This window comes from Coregonus clupeaformis, chromosome 17 (assembly GCF_020615455.1).
Source record: "Coregonus clupeaformis isolate EN_2021a chromosome 17, ASM2061545v1, whole genome shotgun sequence".
NCBI classification, from domain to species: domain Eukaryota; kingdom Metazoa; phylum Chordata; class Actinopteri; order Salmoniformes; family Salmonidae; genus Coregonus; species Coregonus clupeaformis.
The window spans coordinates 45781345-45793704 of record NC_059208.1 but is presented as its reverse complement, the minus strand read 5'-3'; the positions used below and the strand labels follow the sequence as shown (position 1 = coordinate 45793704).

The 12360-nt window shown below is 49.2% G+C and overlaps 1 protein-coding gene across 3 annotated transcripts; it reads left to right on the top strand.

Moving 5' to 3' along the window:
• The first annotated feature begins 3920 nt into the window (after positions 1-3920).
• Positions 3921-8593, top strand: cyhr1 (cysteine/histidine-rich 1). Of its 3 annotated transcripts, none has more exons than XM_045226657.1 (6): positions 3921-5156; positions 6113-6207; positions 6421-6534; positions 7250-7470; positions 7610-7788; positions 7875-8593. In XM_045226657.1, exons 1-6 carry the CDS (start codon positions 4863-4865, stop codon positions 8085-8087), a joined length of 1116 nt encoding a protein of 371 aa, XP_045082592.1. In that variant the 5' UTR covers positions 3921-4862; the 3' UTR covers positions 8088-8593. The 3 variants fall into 3 exon arrangements, with proteins under 3 accessions (XP_045082592.1, XP_045082591.1, XP_041757893.1); XM_045226656.1 differs by having other exon boundaries at positions 3951-5156; positions 6391-6534; XM_041901959.2 differs by having other exon boundaries at positions 3977-5156; positions 6391-6534; positions 7250-7461.
• Positions 8594-12360: the final 3767 nt, after the last annotated feature.

Here is a 12360-nt window from a genome sequence, read left to right as displayed (position 1 = left end):
TGGGTGTCACCAGTGGCAGTGTGACTTGTGTGGCACAGTGTAAACGGGAAAGGGAACTGTTTTGTGTACTTTTGCAACATATTAATCTTGTTTGATGATTGGTGTTAGGGTAGTGACAGCTGAGTAACCTGTGTGTGTGTGTGTGTGTGTGTGTGTAAAAGTGTGCTCGCACGCACGCGTAGGAGATATTGGTCTCTGACCATGTCATTTAGTTCATATAAGGCATGTCCCTTTGGCCAATGACATGTTGCGACCCTACGCTGCCTGATCAGACAGCTGACACCATGACATCCTGCCCTTGCACACACACCCCAACACCTTACACACCAAACACACACAAAACTGCAACCTCAAACCCCTCGCAGGCTCCGACCTACCCACACAAACACACACACTATTCGGACTAGCTCCCCCTTCCTGCCCTGAGGGTATCCTGAGCGTGCTCAGCCGTTTTGATTGACAGCTGTCACCCCCCATAAACACCTTACAGCAACCGGATTGGCACAACCGGGAGATGGGGGAAGGGACTGAAGGTTTTACTCTGAATGTATGTCACGATCGTCGTAGTAATGAGTAGACCAAGGCGCAGCGTGAGAAACAAACATGACTTTAATTAGTTAAAGTTTCTAAACAAAACAAAACACGACTCGTGAAGTCCACGGTGACAATGACCGAACACGGAACAAAAACCCACCAACCCAAAGTGAAACACAGACAGTTAAATATGGCTCCCAATCAGAGACAACCAGCAAACAGCTGACACTCGTTGCCTCTGATTGGGAGTCACTCAGACCAACCTAGAAATAAACACAACAGAACTACCAACATAGAAATAAACACATAGAATGAACACACCCTGGCTCAACATAATGAGTCCCAGAGCCAGGGTGTGACAGTACCCCCCCCTAAAGGCGCGGACTGCGACCGCGCCTCAACTAAACAAAACAGGGGAGGGCTGGGCGGGCATACCTCCTCGGCGGTGGTTCTGGCTCCGGCCTTGACCACCACCCTCCAATACACCCCCCATAGTGCCCCTGGTCCAGTCTATCGACTCGCACCCCTGGCTTGGTGCGTGGAGGAGGAACGGGCCTTACCAGGCTGACTTCTCGCACCCCTGGCTTAGTGCGAGTGGCAGGAACAGGCCGGATCGGGCTGGCGACGCGCACCGTAGGTTTGGTGCGAGTGGCAGGAACAGGCCGGGTCGGGCTGGCGACGCGCACCGTAGGTTTGGTGCGAGTGGCAGGAACAGGCCGGGTCGGGCTGGCGACGCGCACCGTAGGTTTGGTGCGAGTGGCAGGAACAGGCCGGGTCGGGCTGGCGACGCGCACCGTAGACTTGGTGCGGGTGGCAGGAACAGGCCGGGTCGGGCTGGCGACGCGCACCGTAGGTTTGGTGCGAGTGGCAGGAACAGGCCGGGTCGGGCTGGCGACGCGCACCGTAGACTTGGTGCGGGTGGCAGGAACAGGCCGGGTCGGGCTGGCGACGCGCACCGTAGACTTGGTGCGGGTGGCAGGAACAGGCCGGACCGGGCTGGCGACGCGCACCGTAGGTTTAGTGCGTGGAACAGGGACAGGCCGGGCTGGGCTGTCGACGCACACCGTAGGCTTGGTGCGTGGAGCAGGGACAGGCCGGGCTGGGCTGTCGACGCACACCGTAGGCTTGGTGCGGGTGGCAGGAACAGGCCGGGCTGGGCTGTCGACGCACACCGTAGGCTTGGTGCGTGGAGCAGGGACAGGCCGGACCGGGCTGGCGACGCACACCGTAGGCTTGGTGCGTGGAGCAGGGACAGGCCGGGCTGGGCTGTCGACGCACACCGTAGGCTTGGTGCGGGTGGCAGGAACAGGCCGGGCTGGGCTGTCGACGCACACCGTAGGCTTGGTGCGTGGAGCAGGGACAGGCCGGGCTGGGCTGTCGACGCACACCGTAGGCTTGGTGCGTGGAGCAGGGACAGGCCGGACTGGGCTGGCGACGCACACCGTAGGCTTGGTGCGTGGAACAGGGACAGGCCGAACCGGGCTGTGGAGACGTATAGGAGGCCTGGAGTGAATAGCGGCCACCACCCGTCCTGGCTGAATGCCTACCCTCACACACTCTGTGTGAGGCATCCGCACAGGACGTACAGGGCGGTGTACCCCTGGCCTGGTGGCCTTCTGGATCCGCCCCCTTTTCTCCTCCGTCAGCCCCGTCGTCCATGCCGTGTGCCCCCCCCTAAAAAATTTCTGGGGTTGCCTCACGACCGTCCGACGACGACCCTGATCACGCCGTAGCTCCTCTCTACGGCGCGCCTCCACCGTCTCACTCCATGGCCGGCGATCCATCCCGGCCAGGATTTCCTCCCAGGTCCAGGACCCCTGCCCGTCCAAGATCTGCTCCCACGTCCAGGCTGCCTGCTCCTGGACACGCTGCTTGGTCTTGGTATGGTGGGTTTTTCTGTCACGATCGTCGTAGAAATGAGTAGACCAAGGCGCAGCGTGAGAAACAAACATGACTTTAATTAGTTAAAGTTTCTAAACAAAACAAAACACGACTCGTGAAGTCCACGGTGACAATGACCGAACACGGAACAAAAACCCACCAACCCAAAGTGAAACACAGACAGTTAAATATGGCTCCCAATCAGAGACAACCAGCAAACAGCTGACACTCGTTGCCTCTGATTGGGAGTCACTCAGACCAACCTAGAAATAAACACAACAGAACTACCAACATAGAAATAAACACATAGAATGAACACACCCTGGCTCAACATAATGAGTCCCAGAGCCAGGGTGTGACAATGTATACAGTCAAATACAGTAAAAAAATGAATACAGTCAAATATAGTAAAAAATGAATACAGTCAAATACGGTAAAAAAATGAAAAAAAGCAACAAAAGAATCCCATGATAGAAACTAAAGGAACCCATAGATTTCACACACACACACCTAAAAAACCTAAAAACAACTGTCATAATAACTACCATTGATATTACACAACAGACAGACAAGACCTACTCAAACTCTAACACCACCTGCTCACTTTCTTCTCTGGCTCGCAAAGTTTTCCTGTGAGAGTCTTTTATTTTGAGTGACCAAATAGTGTAATAACAGTGTAATGATCCTTAACAAGATCGCAACACCTGGGTCCTCTGGTGGTAGCCTATCACCAAATGTATCAGTCTATTAGCCTACATCATTTGACAAATGAAGGATAGCCTATTGTTGCTACTGTTTGTAGGCTAGCCTACACTGAGTGTACAAAACATTAAGAACACCTGCTCTTTCCATGACCAAGACTGACCAGGTGGATCCAGGTGAAAGCTATGATCCCTTATTGAGGTCACTTGTTAAATCCACTTCAATCAGTGTAGATGAAGGGGAGGAGACAGGTTAAAGAAGGATTTTTAAGCCTTGAGACAATTGAGACATGGATTGTGTATATGTGCCATTCAGAGGGTGAATAGACAAGACAGAATATTTAATTGCCTTTGAACAGGGTATGGTAGTAGGTGCCAGGCGCACCGGTTTGAGTGTGTCAAGAACTGCAACGTTGCTGGATTTTCACGCTCAACAGTTTCCTGTGTGTATCAAGAATGGTCCACCCACCACCCAAAGGACATCCAGCCAACTTGACACAACTGTGTCACGCATTGGAGTCAACATGGGCCAGCATCCCTGTGGAACGCTTTCGACACCTTGTAGAGTCTGACAAATTGAGGCTGTTCTGAGGGCAAAAGGGGGGGTGCAAGGACAACTCAATATTACAAGGTGTTCTTCATGATTTGTACACAGTGTATATTGTGCAGGGGCAGGGGCAACCAGGGTTTTTCAGGTAGCATGATGTGTCTGGTCATTTCTGGCTGTGTCCAGGCAGGTGACGCCCTTCAGGTCAGGTGACGTGCTCCATTTCGTTGCATATCGGGTTTTGGTCACCTTTAAGTCCATCCTACCAGTATATTCAGTCATTTGTCCTACCACACTGACCCTGCAGACAGTCACTACGCATGCGCACCCACATCACTCTTTAAATACCCCAAGTCATTTGATACAACAAAACGTTCCACTGATAGCCAATCCGCGACGCAGCACAGGGACTGGCAAGAGAGGCCATAACAGCTACTGGCAAAAATATTCACAGTTTGTCCGAAACTCGGGATTAGCTGTTTTTGTGACCCTGGCTGAGTAACACCAGTAAGGATCTGAAGTTTTAGCGCCGAGTTAGGGTGTAGTAGTGAAGTCGGGGAGAGGAGGAGGCGACCATCCGGACAGGAGAAAAACAAAGATGGCTGTGTAGTTAGAGAGTAGTCCCAGCGAACTGTCTAAACATATCTCTGCTTTTTCCAAAACTGACACTTCCCGGGTGCCGGTGGATGGTGAGCTGGCACCGGGGAAAAGACATTAACCAATCTGCCGAACAGGGCCGTTGGTGAATGTCCGCTCACGCGCTGTCACGGCAAATAACAGAGAATGGACAACACAAAAACATCTGACGGGGTGTTTTGTTATAGCTAGACAGCGGAGAGAACTGGAGTGTTTTGTGAGCTTGATACCTATAGCCTAGTAGCTAGCTGAATTTCGCTTATCTGCCAACATCGCTAAATATCTGTCTACAAAAACGACCGTCAAATAACAATTGTGGACATTCCAGAACGTTACGCGAGGGTTCGAGTATCTACATTCCAAGCGCGTTATTGCGTAACATTGCCTACAAACAGGCAAGCTAGCCAACTTGCATTCGAGCTCTGACTGCTTGCTAGCCAGCTGACCCTAGTTGGCCTGGCTTTCCCTTGTCTAGCCTGTGAAGCTAAACCTGCCAGCTAGGTAACATTTGTGACCGGTAGTTAGCTAACGCCTGACAATCACCACCACCCACCATATCCTCGATGGAAGAGCGGGGGGAGGTGGGCGTCGCGGCCGCTCCAGGCTCCTCCTCAGGCGGCCTGGGGGTTGTGGCGGTGGGGGCAGCCCTGGAGGCAGTGGTCGGGGGGCCATCTATGCAGGAGGAGGTGAACATCCGGAGAGGAGAGGGGCTCGGGCCCGAGTCGGACCCGGACGAGCCGCCGCCCAAGAAGCGGATGAGACTGCCGGAGGGAGAGTCGGGAAAGCTGGAAGAGAGGCTGTATTCAGTGCTGTGCTGCACTGTATGTCTAGACCTGCCCAAAGCCTCCGTTTATCAGGTAAATACAGTCACAAACACACCTGTCACTGGCCTACTGACTTTGGCCCTCTTGTCAATGTTAGCTAGCTAGCTAACTTCGTATAAAGTAAGCCTAACGAACATGTCTGTTAGCTAGCTAACTAGGTTGTCAGGCAAGAAGTGGGGGTTGAAGACAGTATGTAGGCCTACTGAGCACAACCTGTCGTGGGCTGTAACGATAGGTGAAGAAAATATGTTGGGCCCAAGGCCGCAGGCTAGCAGCTACGTTAACTCAATAGCTAACTTGTTCAGAAGGGTTAGCCAGAGCTCAGCGTAGTACAGAGAGATTATCAGATCTATAAATCATCTGGTCATCAGCTAGGTGTCTGAAACTGCTGCCGACCCTATTCTATTCAGATTTGCCAACAAGAAGACATGAATTGATGCAGATGTGTTTATCCCAGGCCGACCCCTAGGAATTAGGCATAGGCAAGCCCCAACACATCAGCATGTAACACCCAATGAACTGCTCACCTCACACCCAGTTTACACCTGTGTGTCATTACTGTGGTGTGGTACTGAGTAATATGCCCTCAAATAACACCTGCTCTCCCCACCCCCATGGCCTAGATTATGAGGGGCATTGGATGAACATTTGCATCCAATGCCCCTCATCCCCCATAATCTAGAGCCATGTTTCCCCACCCCATGTTGCCCCACCCCAGTGACCTCTGACATACACATAGCCCTAACCTTGCCCCTGAATGGTGATTCTCTGACCAGCGATAGGCCAAAGACTGGTTCGAAAAGAGAGCCATTCACAAACTCTCACAGACATTTTTACACTCACATTCTACACACATACAAACACCTGTGTGGCTCTCTATACAATGCAATTCTGTATAGCGTATAAACACTGATTTATAAAGACTACTATCCACAGTACAGACACACCACACACACACCTACATTAACCCTTTCCTCTCTGTTTTATAGTGCACCAACGGTCACCTGATGTGTGCTGGCTGTTTTATCCACCTGCTGGCCGACTCTCGTCTGAAAGAGGAACAGGCCACGTGTCCTAACTGCAGGTCTGTACACACACACATATACACACACACACACAGTTTATAAATACAGTTGAAATGAGTGAGTGAGTGATTGACTGATTTACATGACTCTGTTTTAAGTGTGAGATTAGTAACAGTGTCTCTATACAAATATAATTGGATTGACTGATTGATTGATTACCCCCCCCCACCCCCTCCCTCTAGGTGTGAGATCAGTAAGTCCCTGTGTTGTAGGAACCTGGCTGTAGAGAAGGCTGTGAGTGAGCTGCCCACAGACTGCCCCTTCTGTCTCAAACAGTTCCCTCGCTCCAGCCTAGAGAGGCACCAGAGAGAGGAGTGCCAAGACAGGTACACACCTCATTGGTACACACACACACACACACATGTTTTGTTCTTCTATCCTCGTGGGGACCTAAAATTAATTTCCATTCAAAATCCTATTTTCCCTAAACCCTACCATAACCCTAAACCTAACCCCTACGCTTACAATAGCCTCTGTCATCATGGGGAAGTGGAAAGTGTCCCCACGAGGGGACTGGGAACATATGACTTGCTGCTCTTTTGAGAAGAAAACAGCTGATCTAATTACTGACCAACCTGATTACAGGGTGTGTGTGCGTTTATGTGCTCAACCGAAGGCCATGGGGTCGTTGTTATAGTGACAAGTCACTGTGCCTGTTCTGTTATGACGATCAGACGACCCTGGTGCAGGTGTTACTGACAGAACCAGCAGAAATTATATAGCCGGTCCCAAATCACTTCTTACCCCTCCCCCTTGGCCCTAACCCCTCCATGTTTGTATATCTGTAGGGTGATGGGTATAAGCAGTGCAGTGGTGGAGATTGTACCATATTGCTTCCACCTTACAGATCTGCAGAAACTAGGGGTTAGGACCAAGGGGGAAGGGTAGGAAGCGATTTGGGACCAGCTGATAGAGAGTTAGCAAAAGTGAAATCTCCACCCACCAGGGGCACCGGGTGACACAAAACGAATTTGCTAATTGTCTTATTCCTCCTCGTCCTCATGATTGGCCCTAAACTCCCACCTCTTGTTATGTTGCCAGGGTGACGCAGTGTAAGTACAAGAGGATTGGCTGTCCGTGGAAGGGGCCGTTCCACGAGCTGCCGGCCCACGAGGAGGAGTGCTGCCACCCCACCAAGACTGGCACAGAGCTGATGGGCATCCTGGGGGAGATGGACCAGAGCCACCGCAGAGAACTAACCCTTTACAGCTCTATATTCTCCCTGCTCTGCTACGAGAAGATTGGCTTCACAGGTAGGCTAGGTACACAGTACACACTGTCTTACACACACACTACCTGACTACCAGGACAATTGTTCCTGTCCGGCTTGAAGGACCAGTCACACACACAGAAAACATGGATCTCTCTAATTCATTCCTCCCCTCCCTCTCCCCTGTGCAGAGGTCCAGTTCAGGCCGTACCGCACAGATGACTTTATAACCCGTCTGTACTATGAGACTCCTCGTTTCACCGTTTTGAACCAAACCTGGGTTCTGAAGGCCAGGGTCAACGACTCTGAACGCAACCCTAACCTCTCCTGCAAACGCACCCTCTCCTTCCAGCTCATCCTCAAGAGCAAGGTACACACTCACTGAATGTACGCACACACTCACTGACATACACACACACTCTCTCTCTCTCTCTCTAACCCTCCTCCTTCCTGTAGGTGAACTCCGCTATAGAGTGTTCCTTCCTGCTGTTGAAAGGTCCGTACGATGACGTGAGGATCAAGCCTGTGATCCACCACCACGCGTTCAGCAACGACACCAACGAGACAGACTACGTCCCCCTGCCCATCACCGACTCTGTGGAGTGTAACAAACTACTGGCCGCCAAGAACATCAACCTGCGACTCTTCATCTTCCAGATTCAGAAATAGACAAAGGAGGAGAGAGGGATGGGGGAGGAGAGATGTGGTAAGGGAGAGAGGACCGAGAGAGATGAAGGGAAGGAGGGACAGGGGAGGAGGAGGAGAAAGGAAGGAGGAAGGGAGAGAAAGCTTGTTCACCCCCTGAAGTTTGAGATTAAATTGATACACCACTGAACCACTGATACCTCTTTACACACGCACAAACATACACACCACTGGATGACATACTTCTGAGAGTTATAGAACCCTAACTTGGGGTGCTTTCAGTATTGCTATGAAGACAAGGTGGTGTTGCCAGGGGAATTCGTCTGTAGAGACTGACAAGGTCATTACTATGGAGATGGGGGTGTTGCTAGGGGAGAGAGGGGGTCGTTGCTATGGACTGGTTGGTGACCCCAGAGCCAAATGTAGCACATGCAGTGCACTCGGGAAGTATTCCCGCCCCTTGACTTTTTCCACGTTTTGTTACGTTACAGCCTTATTCTAAAATTGATTAAATTGTTTTTCCCCATCAATCTACACACAATACCCCATAATGACAAAGCAAAAACAGGTTTTTACCCTTTACTTAGTACTTTGAAGCACCTTTGGCAGCGATTACAGCCTTGAGTCTTCTTGGGTATGATGCTACAAGCTTTGCACACCAGTATTTGGGGAGTTTCTCCCATTCTTCTCTGCAGATCCTTTCATGCTCTGTCAGGTTGGATGGGGAGCGTCGCTGCACAGCTATTTTCAGGTCTCTCCAGAGATGTACAATCAGTGTTCAATTCCAGGCTCTGGCTGGGCCACTCTAGGACATTCAGAGACTTGTCCCAGGTTTTCATCAAGGATCTCTCTGTACTTTGCTCCGTTCATCTTTCCCTCGATCCTGACTAGTCTCCCAGTCCCTGCCACTGAAAAAGATCCCCACAGCATGATGCTGCCACCACCATGCTTCACCTTAGGGATGGTGCCAAGTTTCGGCCAGAAGTGACGCTTGGCATTCAGGCCAAAGAGTTCAATCTTGGTTTCATCAGACTAGATTATCTTGTTTCTCATGGTCTGAGTCCTTTAGGTGCCATTTGGCAAACTCCAAGCGGGCTGTTATGTGCCTTTTACTGAGGAGTGGCTTCCGTCTGGCCACTCTACCATAAAGGCCTGATTGGTGGAGTGCTGCAGAGATGGTTGTCCTTCTGGAAGGTTCTCCCATCTCCACAGAGGAGCTCTGTCAAGGTGACCATCGGGTTCTTGGTCACCTCCCTAACCAATGCTGCAGAGATGTTTTGGTACCCTTCCCCAGATCTGTGCGTCGACACAATCCTGTCTTGGAGCTCTACGGACAATTCCTTTGACCTCATGGCTTGGTTTTTGGTCTGACATGCACTGTCAACTGTGGGACCTTTTATATAGTCCAATCAATTTAATTTACCACAGGTGGACTCCAATCAAGTTGTAGAAACATCTCAAGGATGATCAATGGAAACAGGATGCACCTGAGCTCAATTTCGAGTGTCATAGCAAAGTATCTGAATACTTATGTAAATAAGGTATACGTTTTTTTTTTTTTTTTGCAAACATTTCTAAAAACCTGTTTTCACTTTGTCATTATGGGGTATTGTGTGTAGATTGATGAGGACATTTTTATTTATTTAATCAATTTTAGAATAAGGCTCTAACGTAACAAAATGTGGAAAAAATCAAGGGGTCTGAATACTTTCCGAATGCACTGTACCAACCAAAGCAGGAAGGACCGTGTGTGTGTTCCAAAGATGTGAATGTGAGTTTTGAACTAACTCTGACCACTCAGTTAGTCTGTCCTATGGAGAGGTAAAGGGTGTGTGTCGCCTGTATGCACACACACTCACTTGCTCCCTGACCTGCTCCTAGTCGGTCTGTTTAGGACAGGTGTTCATTTAGTATCTGAAAGCAGCCCAGACCAGAGCCAAGATGGCTGTGTTTTGCCCTTTGACACACAGGAGAGTTGTTCTGCATGCTCCTTTTAGGTAGTCCTTTAAACATTAGTTGTGATTTATATATTCATGTTATAAGCTAACTTATACCAATTCATATTTCCTTTTAACCCTGAATATTTAAATACCTGTGAACTTTTCCTTTTTAGTTAGGTTTTAGTGTGTGTGTGTGTGTGTGTGTGTGTTTGTTTGTGTTGAGACAGATTAATTTGGGGCCCCAGTGAACACATCCCTATAAACAGACACTTGCATAGCCACACACATGTGGACTCCTTCCTCTGCTCTAGTTGGTCCGTACTAGAGACCTGCTAGAATCTGAGAACCCAGAACCCTGAAACAGACCTGAGGGGAATCCCAGCTTGCTCTGACAGAGGGGAAGCCCAGCTAGTGTTACAGACTGGGTTCGAACCCAGTTTGTCTGTGTGCCACAAGACTGTGTTAGTCTTCTGAGCTAAAGTGTAGGCATTAGCTTGGGGAGGTACCTGAAGTCTTCAAGTCTCAGATAAGGTTATTTGCGATGGGAGGGTGGTTCACCTCCGAGAGAGGGAAAATATAACCTGAACGGTCCACCGGCTCAACCTTGTTCTAGAGGACTAGATCACGACTCTGGTTCTAAAGGGGGAGAACCCTGGACGGACCTTTGACTTTGGGTAGTGTGTGTGTATAGAGGGGGTGGGTGTGGTGCATTACTATGGTGACATGTTTAGAGCATTAGACTTACTTGAATTAAGCTATGATGACGATTATGACGTTACTAAAAGTAGAATCTACTGTGATAGATCTGTCTCTCCTCCTGACCTATCTAGGTTGAGTATTTCTATAGATCTGTCTCCTCCAGGCCTAGCTAGGTATTGTATTCTGTGTTTTAATGCTTTTTGTCTCTATACCAATAGACTCACTGACTCATCTCACTATGGCTGCCTTTTTATTAAAGATCATGGAAACTGAAAAATACATTCCTCTCCTGTGAGTAAGTGTGTGTGTGCTTGCGCGTGTGTGAGTTATTCAAGTTGTTAACTGCTGAAACTAGTCACAATGATGATAACCCTGCTGGTCGGTCACGTATACTAAGTTTTGTTATTACTTCAGTACTGTGGTGTGTATTATGTCCTTTTATGGAGATAGATGGGAGAGTGCTTTGTGTTCCTGGGTCACTTCCTGGGCGATACTCACCAATGCCTACTGGCCACCTGTCATTGTCCATGAAGCTAAATTGCCAAGCAGACTGCTCACATCCCTTTGCATTTGGAAAGACAGAGGTGGGAGGGGAGTTGTGCGGTGTCTCCCCCGCACCGACGGAAGCCAGGGGGGACAGGTGTGTGTCTGTCTGTCTCTCTCTCTCTGTGTGTGTGTGTGTGTGTGTGTGTGTGTTTTTTTTAAATCAATTTTGTTTCTCTCATCATTGACCATGTTGCATCAGCAAAGGTTTTGTGTGTGTGTGTGTGTGTGTGTGTTAGAGATGGAGACCATGAGAGTGAGTGAGTTAGGGAAAGACACAGAAAGCTGGGTACTGAGCAGAAGGGGTGAACAAAAAAATTGCCATATACGAAATGTCTTAAGAAAGACAGTGGTTTTCCCTTTTTGAAACCTCACATCACTCTTTTCCTTTCTGCAAAAGGGACAGCAGTGGTTGTAATGGTAGTGGGTGTCCTCATCTACTACAAGAAGTACAGAGCCTACTGTCCCCCAACAACAAACTCCTTGAATGACCCTCAAGAGTGAAGACAAGACTTTGGAGACAGGATCACAAGAAAAGGTGTAATTCTACTGAACAAAAATGGAAATGCAACATGCAACACTTTCAAAGATTTTACTAAGTTACAGTTCATATAAGGAAATCAGTCAATTGAAATAAATTAATTAGGCCCTAATCTAAGGATTTCACGACTGGAAATACAGATATGCATCTGTTGGTCACAGATACCTTAAAAAAAGGTAGACTGGTTTTCTGATCCACACCGTGACATCCATTTGTCTCATGCAGCACACTTTCGTATAGAGTTGATCAGGCTGTGGATTGTGGCCCAAACATACTCAATGGGTGACATGTCTGGTGAGTATGCAGGCCATGGAAGAAGTGGGACATTTTCAGCTTCCAGGAATTGTGTACAGATCCTTTCGACATGGGGCTGTGCATTATCATGCTGAAACATGAGGTGATGGCAGTGGATGAATGGCACGACAATGGGCCACAGGATCTCATCACGGTATCTCTGTGCATGACATTGATCAAATGCAATTGTGTTTGTTGTCCGTAGCTTATGCCTGCCCATACCAAAAGCCCACCGTCACCATGGGGCACTCTGTTCACAACGTTGACATCAGCAAACCGC